This window comes from Danio rerio, chromosome 15 (assembly GCF_052040795.2).
Source record: "Danio rerio strain M-AB ecotype USA chromosome 15, GRCz13ab, whole genome shotgun sequence".
In the NCBI taxonomy this organism is placed as follows: domain Eukaryota; kingdom Metazoa; phylum Chordata; class Actinopteri; order Cypriniformes; family Danionidae; genus Danio; species Danio rerio.
In genome coordinates, this window is record NC_141035.1 from 17,940,301 (window position 1) to 17,960,026 (window position 19,726).

Genomic DNA, 19,726 nt, shown 5'->3' on the forward strand with positions numbered 1-19,726 from the left:
CTAAACGAGTCGGGATGGTGCGGTGTATAATTCAAATGCGCTCTTTTCTCGTTATCTATTCAGTTTATTGATTGACACAAAAATCGAGTTCGGTAGATGTGAACGTAATGTTTGAGTAATGAATTGAAGTGACTTTGTTTTCAACTAAACTTTGTTTTCTATCGTGTTCTGCGATAATGGAAAGCTCGATTCATGTATGGGAGTCGGTTCTTTTGAACAGTTCGGTTAAATAAACCATCTGCACTGATTGTTTTGATCAACTGTTAAAGTTTACATTTCTCTGGCTATTATGACTTGTGCTTTTTCACGTCGTTTTTAATAGAGTGTATTAGATCTTTAAAAAGTCTGGTAAAAATAGGCTACATCTGGAGGTGCTTAGTCAAGTTCAAAACAAAATTAACATTTGACTGAGTCAAAAAATATATAAATGGTTGAAACTTTGTGGGTTGGGAATTGGCGAAATTCATTCCTTTTTCGTTTAGTCTTTATTCCAGGGTTCGCCATAGCGGAATGAACCGCCAACCACTCCAGCATGTTTTACACAGCAGATACCCTTCCAGCTGCAACCCAGAAACATCCATTCACACTTTTAAAAAAATTAATTAATACAATTCACCTGTCTTTGGAATGTCATGGAAAAGCATAGTACCAATAAGAGTGGGATACATTGTCATCCAATGATGGGTTTTCTCATTAACAAAACTGAAATTTAAATCAGGGTTGTTCTATTTTAAATAAACCTTGATAAAATAAAAACAGCCAGAGATGTACTTATGTTATGGTAAATGTTCATAAATGTAATGCTGAGCTATATCTACAAAAGCTTTAGGATATTTGGCACAACTTTTCTCTCTTTATAATTAATATGGCTACTAGCATATGCTTAAATGTTTTAATGCTAGCATGTGCATGGAAATGTTTCTAAACCTTGTTATATACATACTCAAGTTAGTTTGCCTAGCTCACTCTGTGCTGGTCATATTATCTTAAATAATTTGGTAATACTTTACAACTTCAGAGAAACCTTAAACTAAAGTTTGAGTTTATACGTATGATTATTTGAGTTTATGTATAATACGATTTGTATTGAACACTGCTTATCAAGCATGTAACATTAGTCCAAATAATTATTTAATGCTGTATTATTATTATTATCATTATTCTTATTATTATTATCATTATTAAGGCTATTTATGGGACATTCTACCAGGATATTAATTTTCACTTCTAACGACAGGGCCTGACTTAAGCTTGTTGCCCTCAAATAAGTCATACAAAAACGAGCATAAAAACATACAATTCAATGATAGAATGCATCCTTGATCACTGTCAGCTTCTTCTCCGTCAAATGAAATCACTTCCGAGTCATAGCCTTAAACGGGTATTAATGTTAAAGTTGATTCAAATGTGACAGAACTGATAGAAATGGGGACAATGTACATTTATTTGTGATATTTATTTGTAGACTTATTTATAAATGACCATGATCATGTTTTTAATCAACTGATGTGAATGATAACAAATTAAACTAGCTATTTCTAGCTATTTTCCAAGTTTTTTTTCCCTAACTTTTTAACATTACAAAACTATTAAAGGACAAGGACAATGACAGGGTTTGTACATTTGAAAAGTGTTTTTAATAAAGAAAAAAGAAAAAAAGAGAACCAAATGAATGACATATTCCTTTACAGAACAGCTCACAGAAATCAACCATCAGACTATTTTATACGTTTTTGTGATGAACTACTTTTTTATTTACTGTATTTATGTTTTTATTTCAGGGACAGATGATGCAGGTTTCCGGTAGAATGTCTCTTAAATAGCTATTCTTTATTTTCTTATACTGCTGTAGAGATTATACTTAAAATATAATTTGCCCACATATAAAACATTAATTTCACAAATAAATAATATTAATGATTTATTCTCCCTCGAGTGGAATTTTCTTCTTCTGCTGAATACAAAAGAAGATATTTTAACAAATGTTTCAAACGCTAAACCACTGACATCCAGTAGGAAAAACAAATAGGCATACTTGTAACTGGCTTCCAACACACGTCAAAATATCTTCTTTAGTGAGCATTTATTTGAAATAAAATACATTTAGTTAGCAAACAAAATAATACAAAAAATATTGTGAATTTCCACCAGATGGAGCCATTTAATTTCAACCAATTTCCACTCCTGGCGGTTTATAGTGGCTAAATTTATCAGATGAAAACGTTATTCGTTTTATTATTTATGGTCTAAATCTTGACATTATATAATAAGTCCTGTAGATATTACATGTAAGATCAAAACCTACAGAATTAAAATACCATTCGGCTATTTGAGACACCGCACATCACGTGGTTTTAGTTCCTTTTCTCAGCGCTGTTTAGTAAAACCAAGTTTTCGCACTTACTAGGGCGGAATTGTTAAAGATAATGTCCTAAATTAACTGAAATTAATTACTAGGATTACGTAACCGTCATTAATATGAATAAATTATATAAGACCACACGTTTTAGTGCGCAAACAGATTTGAACGCGGTGAGTCTATTGACACCGTATAATACGTTCATATCCGTTGCAGACTAGCATCTAGCGGAAGTGGACGAGTTTATTATTCATATCAGCAATGGCGTCCCAGCAGATGAGCACTAACAATGCTCAGATGAGCGCTCAGCAAGCGGCAGTTTTACAGCAAACACAAGCTCAACAACTCAGTCAACAGCAAGATTTCGACCCCGTTCACAGATTCAAGATGCTAATTCCACCGCTCAAAGACAGTCTACAGGTTCATTTGGTGCATTCTGTTATAAGCATAATATGACCTGGTCTGTTATAAGTACAGTACTAACGTTTATTATTTGCAATGTTTGGTTTTCAGAATGTCATGACCATCGCGTCTCTAAATTTTGCACATAATACTGCTATTGACAACGGCTTAAAAACAACCGAGTAAGTGTTTCTTTTCATCTTTCATTGTAGTTAACATTTCCTGATCTTGTGTGAAGTATACAGTATGGTATATGAATATGTGGACCAAAGACGATATGGTTTCTGGATAAAATCATATTTTGTGAAATAAAGGGATAGTTCACCCAAAACCGAAAGTTCTGTCACTATCTACTCATGCTTCACTTGGTCCAAACCTGTTTGTCTTTTCTTTTTTTTTTTTGGTCGAACTCAAAAGAAGATATTTTCAAAGAATGCTGGAATTTTTTTAAAAAATATCTTCTTTTATGTTCAACAGAAGAAATAAACTTCAAACTTTAAATCTCGAGATTTTGTTTTCCTTTTCGTCCTTGTTACAGCGTAACTGTTAATTTAACTGAGTGTTTTTAATTATTTAATTACACGTACTTACTATATATGGTTGGGGTTAGTTGCATGTAATTATGCATAATTAGTTGTAATTACTATACATTGAACACTTGTAACAAGGGGTCTTAACTTTTACCTTAACTTTGTTTTAATTTAGTAAATGTGAAATGAATTAAATGTTCCATTTTTCTTTCACATGTAAAAATTAAACATACTTGATCTGATTTGTACTTACTGAAAACAAATGTGAACAAATGACTGATCATAACATTAAAAAAAATAATGATCATAAACTTATTGACAGGTGGTGTAAAGGATTGTGTAATGGTATAAAGACTCAAAATTGCAGGTTCATATTAACATTATTATTTTGTGGCTTCACTGTCATTATTAAACATTTAACTTTTTTTTTAATTATGCCTAATTTGTTTGGCAATAAAATACTGCTTTTATAATGACATTTTAATTGTTGTTATTATATATATATATATATATATATATATATATATATATATATATATATATATATATATATACAGTTGAAGTCAGAATTATTAGCCCCCCCTGAACTATTAGCCCCGCTGTTAAATTTATTTCCCCAATTTCTGTTTAACGGAGAGATTTTTTTTCAACACATTTCTAAACATATTGGTTATAATAACTCATTTCAAATAACGATCTAAATGTAATATTGATTTATTTTATCTTTGTCATAATGATAGTAAATAATACTTGACTAGATATTTTTCAAGACACTTCTATACAGCTTAAAGTGACATTTAAAGGTTCACGAAACCCACGAGTGCTTTTTTTGAGATTTGAACAGATTTGTGTGTGTTAAGCATCGGTTAAGACAATAGCCCCTTTCACACATACAGACCTTTCCGGAAAATTACCGGCAATTTTCCGGAAAGGTTGTATGTGTGAACAGGCCCTTTTTGAAAATACCGGTAAATTCGTTCTGGCTATTTTCCGGAAAGAGAAGTTGTAACATTGCCGGTAATTTGCCGGAATGCTGCGCTGTGTGAATGCAGAAGGAAGATTGCCGGAAAGAGCGCGTCCACGTCTAGAACGTGCTGACGTGAGACACCTGCTTCAGCCAATTAGAACAGAGAATAAAAGCCTTTGAATATTTTTCCAGACACCTTTAGCTGCTAGATGTTAGTCAGATAACGTTTCTATGTTTCTTCTTAATGCTAACTGAGTAAATAATTATCGATAAAATGTTTATGATAATCCGTTGTTTGTTTACCTTCAAGCTTTGCGTGTGCCCGTGAGCGCCCATAGCGCCAGCACACACACATATCATGAACATCTGGACATGCGAAAGTGTTCCTCTATATGTTTTCATTGGAGTTGTACTCAATACTGATTCATCCAAAGAGTTTGTAATGTAGTCAAATGTTTACAAACACAAGCGCAGCCGTTTAGAGGTCATTTCTGGTTAAGGATGTCAGAATTTACCGGCATTTTGCGATGGATGTGTGAATGCTCTTTTCCGGAAAAAATCTGTAGCGTCCTCGCCTGTGTGAACAGCGCTTTTTTGGATTTACCGGTAAAGTTGTTCCGGAAATTTTCTGGATATTTACCGGTATCACTGTGTGAAAGGCGCTATTGTTAGCACCTGTTAGCTGTAATTGTGGGGAAAACTGGATAATTTTGAGCTTTTTTCAGTTAATTTCTGATTCCGGGTTTAAAATGATTTTTGGGGCAGATCAAAATCGGCAACGTAGCGCAAAACTGCAAGTGCAAAGGTGACGTGTTGGTTTCTCATTATTATTCATAACGGAGTTTTCTTTTCCTATAAGAAGAGCTGGCTTCTTAATTATTCATGACTGCACATGCTTTCCGGAGGCAAGGCAGACCTGGCAACTGTGAGACACGTTGATGACTGTGTGAGGCTGCGTCCACGGACCCATGGCACACAGTATTTAGCTGTTCATGAAGGGTCGTATGTGTTATAGTTTGTTTCCATGATCCATGGGGTTTGTTGCATGGTTTTCCCCGCGATGCTGTCAGGGCCGATACAGCATTGCTGTTTGTGTGCAGCAAGCATTTTTGTCGGGAGAGCAGTACGAGAATTGGAGAATGGCGGACGTTGTTTTTTGTCAGGAGTTCGTTCACATTTAGACACATCGCCGTGCTGCTGTGTTTGCCTAAATCGTCTAGATTACTAACAGGGCTAATGGTTTAAATAGACAGAGCAAGAGACCTGCAGCACTGAGTCTGCATTCAGACCCGGGGTTTGAGGGAGAAGTCCTCATTTTTAATGTTTATATAAACACATTTATCTTTATAATGATATAAATTGTGGTTGTGTGTATATGAAATTACGAATAACAAATGTAGCATTGCATTAAATTACTTTGCATTTTACCTTTGTAAACTATAAAGTAATGCGTCTTTTCATGGTTTGGGTCTCATTTTGTGAACCAACTTCTCCCCTGCTGAACACGCCCACTTCCTCCCATTGCTCGCAGAGCTCCACGCCCATTATGAAGCATCTTTTGAAAAAATTCTGAGGTAGACCTGAACCGAAAGTGGGGGGTCATGACCCTTTAAAAGCTTAACTAGGTTAATAAGGTTAACTAGGCAGGTTAAGGTAATTAGCCAAGTTATTGTATGACGATGGTTTGTTCTGTAGACTATCGAAAAAAAAAAAAAACTAGCTTAAAGGGGCTAATAATTTTGACCTTACAATGATTTAAAAAAAAATAAAAAATTCTTGCCAAAATAAAACAAATAAGGCTTTCTCCAGAAGAAAAAATATTATCAGACATACTGTTAAAATTTCCTTGCTCTGTTAAACAAAATTTGGGAAATATAAAAAAAAGAACCAAAAATATCAAAAGAGGGCTAATAATTTTGACTTCAGCTGTATAAATGTGTGTGTGTGTGTGTGTACGCACACACAGTTGAATTATTATTATTTTTTTGTATAAATAATATATATGAAAATCTCTTTTATTCTTTGACCCATGTATAAAGAAATAGTTTTGCTTGTTTATTTTATCAAATGTATATTTCATCTCTCAAATTGTAGGAAGGGTAATGATGCCGCAGTTCAGCGGTTTGACAAAAGTCTAGAGGAGTTTTATGCTCTCTGTGATCAGCTGGAGCTCTGCCTGGTAAAGATCTGCTGTTGTGTTTCTGTTGTACAATCTTGCAGATTTCAGTTTAAATCAGCACTTTTAAAACAGTTCTTCTTTTTTTCCTTTGCAGCGGCTGGCCCATGAATGCCTCTCACAGAGCATCGACAGCACGAAACACTCTCCAAATCTCGTACCCACAGCCACTAAACCCGACACGGTGCAAACAGAATCTCTGTCTTACTCTCAGTATCTCAGTATGATCAAATCACAGATTTCATGTGCTAAAGACATCCATAACGCTCTCTTAGAGTGTTCAAAAAAGATCGCTGGGAAAGGTCAGGGAGCTTGTAATTAGTTGCTGCCAAATCTATTTCATTTCCTCTTTGTGTTTGTGTATGCATAACTTTGATGATGATCAAAAAAGTTTTTTTTTTTTTGTATGTTCACTTGTCTGTTTTATTATCATGACAATTATGCTTGTATAATTAAATTGGAAGTATTTTTGAAATCCAATGTTTGTGATTTTTGTTTGTTGCTTTAAATTTTACTTTACATTTATTTTATTTTTCCCTCTTTCAAAGTACACCACAAAAGGTAAATTCAAGTAAGTTTGTGAAACTACTATTGAGCTATAAATTTATATGTATAGGAATGGGAACGATTTGCAGCCATGAATTAAATTATATAATTATCCATAAATCAAATTAGTAATTAGTAAATAAATTAGAAAATAATTCATTATTGTTCTCATGGCTATTAAAATCATGCTCAATAGTGAAGCTAAAGTCATGATATAAATGTTATATTATTTAGACTTCATTTTCAGCACACCAGCCTGATTTTTTTATTCATTAGATGTTATGGAAATTCAGCTTTTTAGTGAATTTGATATTTGGTTTAAAGTGGGAACCATGTATTATGTATGATATATATATTTTAAATGTACTTTTTTTATTTTTTACTTTGTAGTTGATTTACTGTACTTTTTTTGTAGCAGACGAGTGATTTTAGGTGATTTCTATGAATGGAAGGTATCCTCTTACTATGTACAATATTTAAGAGCAATTGTGCCTTTTACAAATTTATAAAAGAATTGTTCAAATTATCATAGCATAATTTATATTTTATTTATTGTATGGAAGTTTATTATTTACAGTACTGTTGTTTTCAATCAACGTCTATCCTACTGCATGAAAATCAGATTACTTGTACATTACATTCAATATTTGATTTCACATGTTCATGCATTATTTTATATCATATTCCTATATATATATATATATATAAATATGAAGTGCATCATCACCTTTCCTCAGAGTTTGCCTAAGTTGGGAAAAAAACAATTATTTTAAATTTGGACTAAATGTCATCATTAGTTTTACAGTTTGCGCAAACAAATAACTATTAATTGAAAACAACAAAATATATACACCATTTATTTTCTACAACATGATATGAATTAAAACTTTCATTATGAAATTTTTAAATAGGCATTGCTTGGAAAACTAGTACTTTCCTGTAGGATATAAACAACAGACCAAAATATGTATGTAATATAAATATAAACTCTGATAAGAAGTATTAATAATTCACTGCCTTAGTGAGAATATGTAATCCATAGCAAGTTACTGTAATCTGATTACATTAGAATTGTATCTGGAATCTTGTTAATGTTACACAAACCAGAGTACAGCCTAACCAGTATCTACACAGCATGGATAATATTAAATGCAAAATCACCTTTGATGTAAAGATATTACCTTTAAGTTATTTATTTATAATAAATGTATCGGGGACAATCCACTGAATGGTTACCATTTTTGTCCTCAAAATATTAAATGTATAAAAATGCATGAAAATGAACTCTAAAATACATTTGAGTTATAATCAAAGTTCATCACATTTAACAAACTGCAAAATTTTGAATATATAATTAAAATCAGTTTTAAAAACTATGTAGAACACTAAAAATAGCAGTTGTTGCATGTCCCCACTCCTTGCTTCTATAATTTGCTAGAATGTATTGTTTACAATCCTTTCTAAATTCATTTTATTATTTTTTTTATTTATTATTATTATTTTTTTTTATTGCATTTACATGCAGTTTTATATCCAATCAATGACTTTCTGTTTTTAAAAGGAAAAAAAATCATAATGTTTTGATAAAATACAAATTTTAATTCAGGCCCCCGGGTTTTCACTCATTACTGTGTTACACTAACTCATTTACCCCTCTGATTATTCCAACCCAGTCTCACGGCAGTTCGTGAATTAGACACAAAATTTAATCTATTGATTCGTGTACATGGGCACGAATTTCCCTCTTTTTTCGTGTCACCCTGCACGAATTTCCAACCAATGTATTTAAAAAAGAAATCATTTTCGTGTCTCTAGCACGATTTATTTTGCCATATTTACCCGATGCTACGCTTTTTAAAATTTATTTTTATTAAATATTATTATAGCCACAGTACCAGACGCAGTGTTTTGATTAATATTATTAATGACACATCAGACGCAGTATTTTGATTAATATTATTATTGTTGTTGTTGTTATTGACACAGGGTACCAGACGCAGTATTTTTTATTCATTTTTATTTTATTTCATTTGTTCCATAGGATAGCAGACGCTGTATAATAACGCAATATTTTAAACCTGGTTTACGCCTATTATCGCAGTTTTTTTATTTTTATTTAGAAATATGTGATGTTTGTTTTGTTAATGAAAAGCGTCTGTAAAAGGGTCGAGACCATAGACTGTAAAATATTGTTAGACTACTTTATTGTCAAACCACGTTGCGTACAAATGCATTCAACAGACCTGTATGACAGTGTATTGCTGTCAGGGCCGGATTAACCAATGGGCCTTATGGGCACAGGCCCAGGGGCCCGTGCGCACTAGGGGCCCCTGCGAGGGGGAAGAAAAAAAGACAATTTCGGAGTGTCTTTTTAGGCTAATTGCAAATAGCGCATCCAGTTGGACTAAGCTATTCAGGGTTTACGCCTATCGATGCCTGATTGATAGAGACAAGATGAATAAAGAGCAGTGAAATAATACAGCCGCAGTGGCGCACCTTGTAAGGCACACAGCACCAACTTTTGACGCGATTACACATAACATCGGTTCGAATCCACCATCAGTTGAACTCGTGCTACTTTTTTTTCTCCCCATTACATATCAGATTGGAAATATATTTATTTTTAACAGGAAAGAAACATTTTTTAAAAATAATGCAAATGTGATATAAAGTCTCAAGTGTCTCGTGGGTATTTAATAATGTTTAGCCTTATTATACGCGCCTGCCGCGCCTCCCTCTCTTCAAAAACTCTATTGCTCAGACAACTGTATTTCCTCTGAGCAAAAAAATCGCGATCACATATTAATATTATTATTATATTTAAATTGCCTTTCTTTCTTTAACTAAACAGAATGCTGTAATTGGTCAAGCGCGGAAACGTCAGTTTTGTAATAACCCGCACTAAACTGAGCGGACTTTAGTGTAACGTTATATCTGTCATAGATCAAAAATGAGTGGACAAGTGGATTTAGCAAACGCGAGAGAAAGAGGAGAGGAGGCATCTTTATTGAGGCATTTTCCATACACACCTTCTTTAAACAGACCCGTGATCAGGAGAATGAGGGTACAGAAGAAGACGTTATGGTAACTTTAAATGATGAGAAGCTAGCATTAACCAGGCGGAGGAGGCTAACGGCAGCGCAGCGCGGACTGGATTCATCGTGTGAGAGACAGACAGAAAGGGAGAGAGAGAGGGAGAGAGAGAGAAAGGCCAAGAAGAGGAGAGAGAGGGGAGAGAATAGGTATAGTGTCTGTGATTTCGGATACTTTTAGGTTTATAATCAAGTTTTCATCACGAGAAGAGTAGAGAAAATACAGGGAGAGGAGAGAGAGAGTAAATCAGTGTTTGTATTATGAAAGACTCAGATTCATAGAACTCAGATTCATAGAACTGGATTGGAGAAGCATTGTGCGTTATATGCCATGGCAATAATATGCTTTATAAGTTTGTAAAAGCAATACACTAAAATACCCTTAAAAAAAAAAAAAAAAAAAAATATATATATATATATATATATATATATATATATATATATATATATATATATATATATATATATATATATATATGTAGTTTTATTAGTATTTCTATTTAATGCTTTGAAAAATAATTTAAATCTTTGCAGACTATAAATACATATGTACTATATATCATTTATTTAAATATGTGGGCAACAAATTATAGATTAATTTTATTTAAAAATTATTATATTATTCTTATTTTTTAAATTCAACTATTGGGGTGCGGCCAGGTAGGGGGCCCTACAATACAATGTGCCCAGGGGCCCCTGAGTTCTTAATCCGGGCCTGATTGCTGTACATGACAAATAAAACACGAGACAGGTGTTCAGAAAGACAAGTTTATTTTGAACTTACCTTGGTCAAGTACAAAGAGCGACACCGAGAGAACTGACAGCACCGAGCGAGAACCGCCGAGCTTTATAGGAATGCATATGCAAATGTTTACATGGCGACGTCACTGCTGGGAGTCTCGTTGTCATGGTGAGCGCTGAGGAAAGCACCCCTCTGATTGGCGCAAACAGGCTCGGGAATCTCCGTCACAGCGTGACGGCGAGTTGCGGACAAAAACATATTAAATATACTGAATATATTTTTTTGTACATTTTTTTTTGGTGCTGTGTGTTATTCTGGGATGCAGTAGAATAGGGAGACAGATGAATATAATTGAAGACCAATGACTCTGACAAACTCCTGGTGGTGGTAAGCTTCTTATTATCCAAGATCGCCATCTAGCGGCCACATAACCTAATAGCATGTTACTTGCTACTCCACTACATCATGCCCGTAGCCGGGGTGGGGGCATGCCTAACCCTAACCTAAACATAAACCCAATTTGTACCTTACTCATTATTAACAAACAGCTAGTTAGTTTATGAAGCTAGTAGTGTTAGTTTAATTGTTTGTTAATACTGTGAATTGTGACCTAAACTGAAAAAGTGTTGCCAAAAGGTCCAGCATTTGTCCTTTTAATTATTTTATGCAATTGAATATTATATATTTATCAAATAATTAATATAATATATTTATATTCAATATATATTCCTGTCACGTCTGTGTTTTTGAGGCTGTTTGCTCACTTCATTCGTTTTTTTGTTCTGATGCAACCCAGTCTCACGGCAGTTCTTGAAATAGACACGAAATTTAATCTATTGATTCGTGTTCATGGGCACGAATTTCCCTCTTTTTTCGTGTCACCCTGCACTAATTTCCATCCAATGTATTTCAATAGGAAATCATTTTTGTGTCTCTAGCACGATTTATTTTGCCATAGTTTACCGCAGTGGTTCCCAACCACCCCAAGGGGGGCGCCAGAGTTCACAAGGGGGGCGCGGGAGAGGATAAGTGTTGAGGTAGAAAAAGGCATAAAAATGCTCCACTGTTATATAGGGCTTTGGAATTAATCAAAAATCCGATTTCGATTTCGGCTTCAAGCGATTATAAAAGCATTAATCGAGATAAATGATTATTGCATCATATACCGCCATATTCCAGTTGTACACGTGTTGCTCTAAAAGCGCGAAAGAGCGCGTACGCAAGTCAGAAGCATATGCGGCCGCTCAGCATTCACTCTCATTCACACACTGAGAGGAGCAGAGGAGCGCAGACATCTAAAGTCATCTTAACGTGAGCGCTTTAATGGTTAAATAGGTGTCAAAACGCGGTGTTTAGTGATTATTTATATTAACCCTCATTTGTGTAATAAACAAACGAGTTGAGGATCAAAAGACGTGAAAGAGAAACCATTAAAGAGACAGCGCGCTATAATATGCCGTCTGTTTTTATGATTATTAATCAAACGAGAAAATCCCTCACTAGTCTTGACTGATGGACTGCTGTAGCTAAAGTGTTTTACTTACAGTGAAGATGCTTAAAGCACAGTTTGTTTTATATTTTTATTCTATTGTATTTATTTCTCTTTCCTTTGCAGGGTGGAAAATAACTGTATGTAAACACTTGAAGTCAGAATTATTAGCCCTCCTGAATATTAGCAACCCTTTTCCTTCCCAATTTCTGTTTCATGAATTTTTTTTTTACTTTTTTCTGAACATAATAGTTTTGATATCTCATTTCTAATTACTGATTTCTTTTATCTTTGCTATGATTACAGCACATAATATTTGACTAGATATTTTTCAAAATACAAGCATTCAGATTAAAGTGCAATTCAAAGGCTTAGTGTAATTAGGCAAGACATTGTATGACAGTAGTTTCTTCTGCAGACAATCAAAAATATGTATTGCTTAAGAGGGCTAATAATATTGACCTTAAATTGGTTTCAAAATATTTAAACATGTCTTTATTCTAGCTAAAATAAAACAAATAGAAGAAAAAATATTTTAGGAAATACTGTTAAAATTCCTTGCTCTGTTAAACATAATTTGGGAAATATTTATAAAAAAAAAATCTCAGGAGTGCTAATAATTTTGACTTCAACTGATAATTGTTTTGAATAATCGTGATTACAATTATGACCAAAATAATCGTGATTATGATTTTTCCCAAAATCGAGCAGCCCTACTATTATACATTATATGTATTTTTAAGTACAAAAAAATCTAAACACATGCTTAAAATTCCAACATAATAGTAAAAATAAATAAAATAAATAACTTTAAATAATTATTTAAATTTTGCTCACTCACGCAATGTGCTTGTCAACGTGTTGTAAAGGCAAAATCAAAACAAAAATGGCAGAGAAACATAAATGCAGTGATTCTTCAGAGGCGAAGAAAAAGATATACATATATATATATATATATATATATATATATATATATATATATATATATATATATATATATATATACACATACACATAGTATATACATATATATACGCAGTACATATGTGTGTGCGTGCGTGTGTATTTATATGGTGGGGGGGCTCCAATGTTTGTATATGTTCATGTGGGGGGCCCCAAAGAAAAAGGTTGGGAACCACTGGTTTAAGGCAACAGGTTTCTATGCAGTTTTCTAATAAAGTCAACTAGTTTGGGTTAAGAGTGTAATGTGTTACAGTAATAGCAGTGAATCATGCAGGCCTAAAATAAATGTTTAGCCATGTAAAGCAATAAACTTGTCACAATTTAGCAATATTATTAGGGTGGAGCAGTGTATGCTGCTATAATTGCATATAATTGATGAGTGAAAAAGTGTGTTTTAAATAGCAAGAAGTGATCAGTGCAGTCACTGTCCTCATATCTGAGTCTGTAGAACTGTCAGATCTGCTTGAAATATGTGAAAACATGCTGAAATGTTGAACTTATTCAAGCAGTTAATTCAAGAGTGCCAAGTTTAATGGCACTTTACAGTTATAAATATCACGAAACTTTCTAAATGAAACCTAACAATCATCCTGATTCTTTGTTTTTTAATGATATTGTGCACTTCTGATACTTTACAGTGGCAAAACCTGGGATAACACATTCAATTCCCGACATGTCAATTCCCGACACTTTACACCCAAGTCTCCTCATGCCAACCGGTTTGCAATATGACAGTCTAGTCACCATAAACACCTGGACTCGCCAAGCACACTTTGGTTCTCAGTGTTTTGTAAAACTTTTTTTTTTTTGCTATTCTTCAGTAGGTACTTGAATACGTTTTTGAAAAGTGTCATAGCTTTTTGGTACTTTTGCTGTTTGAGTTCAGAAAGTTGTCATTATAAACATTTTTGCATTTGTCATGAACTCTTCTTGTTGTTGTGAAAGTTTATTATAATGGCATTTATGAAGGCATCATTTGAAAAGATGTTTTGCAGTGCAGTTTTACTTGAGCTTGACATACCAGATGTATGACATGAATAAATATCACAAAATATAATAATAAAAATAATAATACAAAAGATACATTTCCTTCAATTATGAAAGTTTTTAACCACTTTTATATGTTTGGTAATAAAATATTGCAATAAAAACTGTTATAAAATATATATTTGTGGTGTTTGCATGTTTGTGTGATTTATTTTTGTGGTATTATAAATAAATTATAAATGTTTCACTAAAAATGTATTGTGTTTATTTGCATACTCATTTACAACACACTACTATTTTTACTATTTAATGGGCACTATATTTGTCCTTGAAGTTTGTCATATTTATATTTGTATACCTACAGGATGCAGGGTTCATTTAGAGGAAATGCTGAACTATATGTTTTCAAACATGACCATTATTATTTTATTATACATTTCAAATGTAGTATACAGCCTATGATCTGGTTTCACTGTGATCATTTTGCACATCAGGTTACCCCCACAAAGGAATCTCACTGTAAATATACATATGTATTTATAATAAGACATAATATTTAACATGTAATATTAATATAAATTTTAATATTTAAGTTATAAATTTATAATCTACCTTCAGCCGGAAGATTGCCAAATAGAGACAACAAGTGTGACGTAGATTGCGACGTTGTGATTGGACTATAACTTTAAAGCCAAATTAAAAGATGCTTCATGTTGCTAACTTGTTTTGCTAACTTTGCCACTTTTCTAATGTTGTCCTTTATCAATGACGTATCGCTATGTTTCAAATAGTTACCGATTAACCAAGATCGTAACCCTAAACCTAACCCTAACTACACCATTCAATGAACTACAATTTGCAGCGTCATGTTGTTTCCGTCCCATCTATAGAGTGACAAATACTTGTGGGTAATGTAGTTTTAAATATTTTTGTAATAAATGGAATAAATACTATCTGTAATGAACATAGGACTATCTATATAAGGTCGTTGTGCATATATTTATGACATATGTAAAAGCCAGGCATACATTTGTTGTTTACAGTGAGTGTTTTTATTAACAGCTTTTATTGACTTTCATATATCAGAAAACTTTGTCCAACAATATTTATTGAACATAGCATAAGTAATAGTCTTGCAGATTTTTTCTTATATATTCTAATTTGACTTCGAGATAGAGCCGTTTGAAATGTGACTACTTTTTTCTTTTCAATGGGACTTTACAGATGCCTTGGGTGTAGAAGGGCAGTAAATCCTATGTATATGTATCATCTTTAACATGGACAAGACATTGTATTGTCACATGTACAGTTGTGTTAAAAATAAGCTGTACAACATTAGTATCCTCTTAAACCACTAGTTATTAGCAATAGTGATCTATGTTTATCACAAATTATATGAGTAATTGGTTAATTAATTGAATAGTAAGTGTTCAGAATAATATGTGTGGATTTTATGACACTGGAATAATTCTGGAAAAGAAGTTTCATTAATGGTCATCATGTGATGTTTAATTGTTTCCACTATTTGAAATATGGATAAAAGCTATTTTAAAATATGTAAATGTTTATCAATGTAACCATTTTAAAGACATATTTGTTTTGAAAACAACTCTTTATCTGAATATTTTTACTTTCTAAATCTCTTTATCTTGTTTGTGTGACAGTATGTTTGTATTTAAACTTGTATTTAATCTAGGAAATAATGATGATCCTGCATGTGTCCCTATAATAATCATCTTTTAACAGGTTTCAGTTATTACAGCATACTACACTATGATACTGACAAACATAGCCTTTGTCATCTTTCTTCAGCCAAGGACTGAAGTCTAAAGTAAAAGTTTTTCCTTTATTATACCATATTCATTCAAATTAGTATTACACCATGCAAGTTATTGTGTCTTGTGGTGAAACTCAATCTGGATAATTTTGTAGACACTGCATTTAATTATTGTTTTCATCATGGGTTAATTTGCTAATTATTCTTTTGCTAATTATTTTTTTTGTTGGATATTCTAAAAAATACATACAAATGCTTCAAATCAAAGACAAAAATAAAAGGAGATAAAACAAATTTAGAAAGACATATCGTCACCTTAGAGTTACGTATAAAGTTTTGTCAAAATTGAGTTATCGACATATTCTTATTAAATGACAGCTTATTTACTTTATGAGATGTTTTTTTTTGTATAAGTTCTTTAAATTTTAAGACTTTTTTATTAAACAAATGTTACAAACATACTATCTGCTATGAAATGCAAAAACTTTGAAGCTCAATATCTCAAAATCATTCAGAACGCAGATACAACCTTATAATTCCAAGGTGACAATATAGTCATGGAGTACCCTTAAGAAAAATCCAGAAGTACACATTCTTTATCACAAAATTCATATCTTAAAAGCTCTTAATCTCAGTAAATGTATTTATATTATAATTTATAATTTTTTCATATAGAGTACCTCGTATATATATACATGTTGTAAGCAGTTAGGCATACAATAATGCTCTTAATTTACACCACTGAGGCATGCATACATACTGTACATGTCTATGTATTTGAAAAAAAAGAGACAACAATTTGGTTATAAATTATGAAAATCAGATTTTATTACATGCTTTAGATTCAGGGTTAAGGTCATCGTCTTCTTTCTTTACAGTTAAAGAAAATCTGCAGTCAATGTCATACTAATCAGTTGGAGCTTTATTTTCAAAAATGTCTGTTCTCTGCTCCAGCCAAAACCTGCAGGTACCTTGCCGTTCTCTAGCTTGCACCCTCGTATCGTTGTTGTTTTTTTTCTCAGTTATTTTGTTGCTTTTCAGAGAATGATGATCCAAAGACCTTTCAACCCCTCTTCGTTTAGGCCACATGTCGTATCTTAAAAGAAGAACACAACAACATTAAAATATATTAACATCCTTTGGACTGGGTAACCTTATGTTTATATTTGTGCCAAATAATATGAATACATACTTTTCAGTAGCAAACAAGCAGGACAGTTCTCTGAAGGAACCAGGATGAGTTGAAAAGTATTTATAGTGGTTGGCCATCTCTGCCACAAGAATCCTCTGCTCCCCTTGAAGAATCCTTACTAGCAGGATGATGTTGAACACCCTTCTCTTTGTTGTTAGACTGACAGTGTCTGAAATGTATTCATAAGAAGAAAGTTGTATCACATGGATTATACATCAACTTTTAAAGAATCAACACTGACAGAAGTCTAATGTACATACCATGCCATAAGACGAAGACATCCACATCACTTCTGTTGTTTGTTGTCTTTGCTTCTGCTAGTGGAAAAAAAAACAATAATAGTAACAATTAAAATTTTTCATGACTACATGTAATATTAATAATAATTTCCTCACCTGCCCTCTCCTCTACATCACAGACCAAAGTCTTCCAATTGGTTCCCGGTCAATGCCAGTTGCATGGATTCTGTTTTGCAACTTGCTTTGCAGAGCGGCTGGGGTCTACAGTAATAAGCAATCAAAAATCATAATACCATTCAAATAGGTTATAGAAAAACTAAAACAAATACTACTGGATTTCGTTACCTTCTGATATCAACAGGTCAGCGAGATAGCCAAATTGTTGAACATCTGCTAATTCCAGCACATGTCCATAAGAGTTACAGTAGCATGTCTGGTCACTGCAATCCTACAGAGGAAACAGCACTGTTCCAACTTCCTCCTTAACAGTTAAACCACACCTATCCTGGTATTCCTCACTCCATTTCACCTGGTTATCATTTACAAACAAACAAATAAGTAAAGCAAAAACAAAGTTTTGCCATCAGTTTAAGATAATCATAGTTCACCTATCTCACATTTAAATTCATGTGCTTTGGCATGGAAAACCAAAATAAAAACTTTGGACAGCTTTTTGCAACATTTTGGAGGTAGTGTCATTAGTTAATGTAGTCCACAAATCTTCCTGTCAAGAACAAGTACATGACAGTTTATATATTCTAATCTAATTTGACTAGGTGAACATCAAAGAGCTGTTTTCTTGTTAATCTAGTTTCAACACATACAGTTTAAAGTACCTAGTGCATTCTTGAAATGGTAATGCTTATGGTTCACATCTACTTAAATTGGCAGTATAGCTGGTGTGGAAGCAGGACAGATGAAGGACTCCCACTCAATAATATCTCAGAAAACTGTCTGCTGAGATCTTGGCAGTCTATTAAAAATAATTATATCAACATCTTTTCCACCTACAATGCAAAGAATATAAAAATATTTTAGGATATATCAATTAAATACTTGCATGACCAAATGACCAAATCGGATATAAAAAGGCCATCATTATGCCTCTAGCCCACTGTCTCCTAGGTCTACAGATACAGAGGCTAATGGAAACAATGAAGTACACACCAACCGTCACTGGAGCAAGGCCCTCTCACAGTTGGGAAGATTGGAGTTCATATGAGCTGTATCAGATAGAAACAACAGAAAATTAACATTTATAACAATTCTAACTTATCCTAAGACTAGTAGACCAGCAGCATAAGCAGTTTTAATTTCCTGGACTCCCATGTGGACAGTCGAATCAGTATATGGTCTCTGAGATGTCATACAAATCAGACAAAACAAAATACTTTCTGAAAAAGAAAAAGAATGTTTGGCCACTATCAACACCCAGAACAAACTGTTTTAAACAGTTAAGCCACAATCTTTTGTGAGCTTGTACTGTAGTTTATAATGTTTTTCATAAACAATAGTAATAGTAAAACTAATGTGTCTCTTTCCGTTAAAACAATAGTAGTGGAAGAATAAATGCATTTAAATTTCTATCTCATACAATTATATATGCCTAAACAATGTAGATATTTAATATACATGGAATGAAAAACTAACCCATGACTGATTCCAGATTGGTCTTGGCCTTCCTTACACAATGTGTCTGTCTCTCTCCCTTGGTTCAGTTATCTTTACTGGTGTTGCTTCCTGCAGATCACCAAGTTGTCATCAAGACTTAAGCTTATAATTGAGATCTTGATCAATCCGAGTATCAAGGTTCCTAAGTTGCTCTTGGAGTTCTGAATCACTCTTGGTGATAGGCAGAAACAGACTGTAAGACACAAGGATTAAACAAACAAATACAAATGTGTTAACAGAGAAAGAGAGAGGGACAAGTGCAATTTAACAATACTGTATAAACATGGTTTCTAAAAGTGCCTTTACCTTTTGCTTATTAGAAAATTGGGAAATTGGATTTTAAAGTATTTTGAAGAACCTGAAAAGAAACAAAGAAACAAAATATTCATTTCTGAACACCTTATAATTCACACCTATATACATACATACATACATACATACACACACACACACACACACACACACACACACACACACACACACACACACACACACACACACACACACACACACACACACAAACACACAAACACACAAACACACACAGATTTTTTCAACACATTTGTAAGCATACTAGTTTTAATAACTCATTTC

The 19,726-nt window shown here is 33.1% G+C and overlaps 1 protein-coding gene and 2 long non-coding RNA genes across 3 annotated transcripts in view; 2 read left to right on the forward strand and 1 right to left on the reverse strand.

The window, feature by feature from the left end:
- Positions 1-2,581: 2,581 nt before the first annotated feature.
- med29 (mediator complex subunit 29) lies at positions 2,582-6,914 on the forward strand. The gene is given in 4 exon segments (NM_173271.2): positions 2,582-2,779; positions 2,873-2,943; positions 6,353-6,437; positions 6,532-6,914. Coding segments are annotated over 4 exon segments (540 nt in total). The 5' UTR covers positions 2,582-2,620; the 3' UTR covers positions 6,757-6,914.
- A 3,251-nt stretch (positions 6,915-10,165) lies between these two features.
- LOC137487733 (uncharacterized) overlaps positions 10,166-19,726 on the forward strand; it is a 753,637-nt gene continuing 744,076 nt past the window's right edge. The window contains exon 1 of the long non-coding RNA XR_015509211.1: positions 10,166-10,222. This is a non-coding gene — a long non-coding RNA (uncharacterized LOC137487733). The remainder of the gene's footprint in view (positions 10,223-19,726) is intronic.
- LOC147840563 (uncharacterized) lies at positions 16,873-19,678 on the reverse strand. Its single transcript, XR_015510081.1, has 7 exons — positions 19,439-19,678; positions 19,112-19,325; positions 17,807-18,684; positions 17,618-17,722; positions 17,483-17,539; positions 17,223-17,391; positions 16,873-17,126 (listed from the first exon to the last, which is right to left on the reverse strand). It is a non-coding gene; the product is annotated as an uncharacterized LOC147840563 (long non-coding RNA).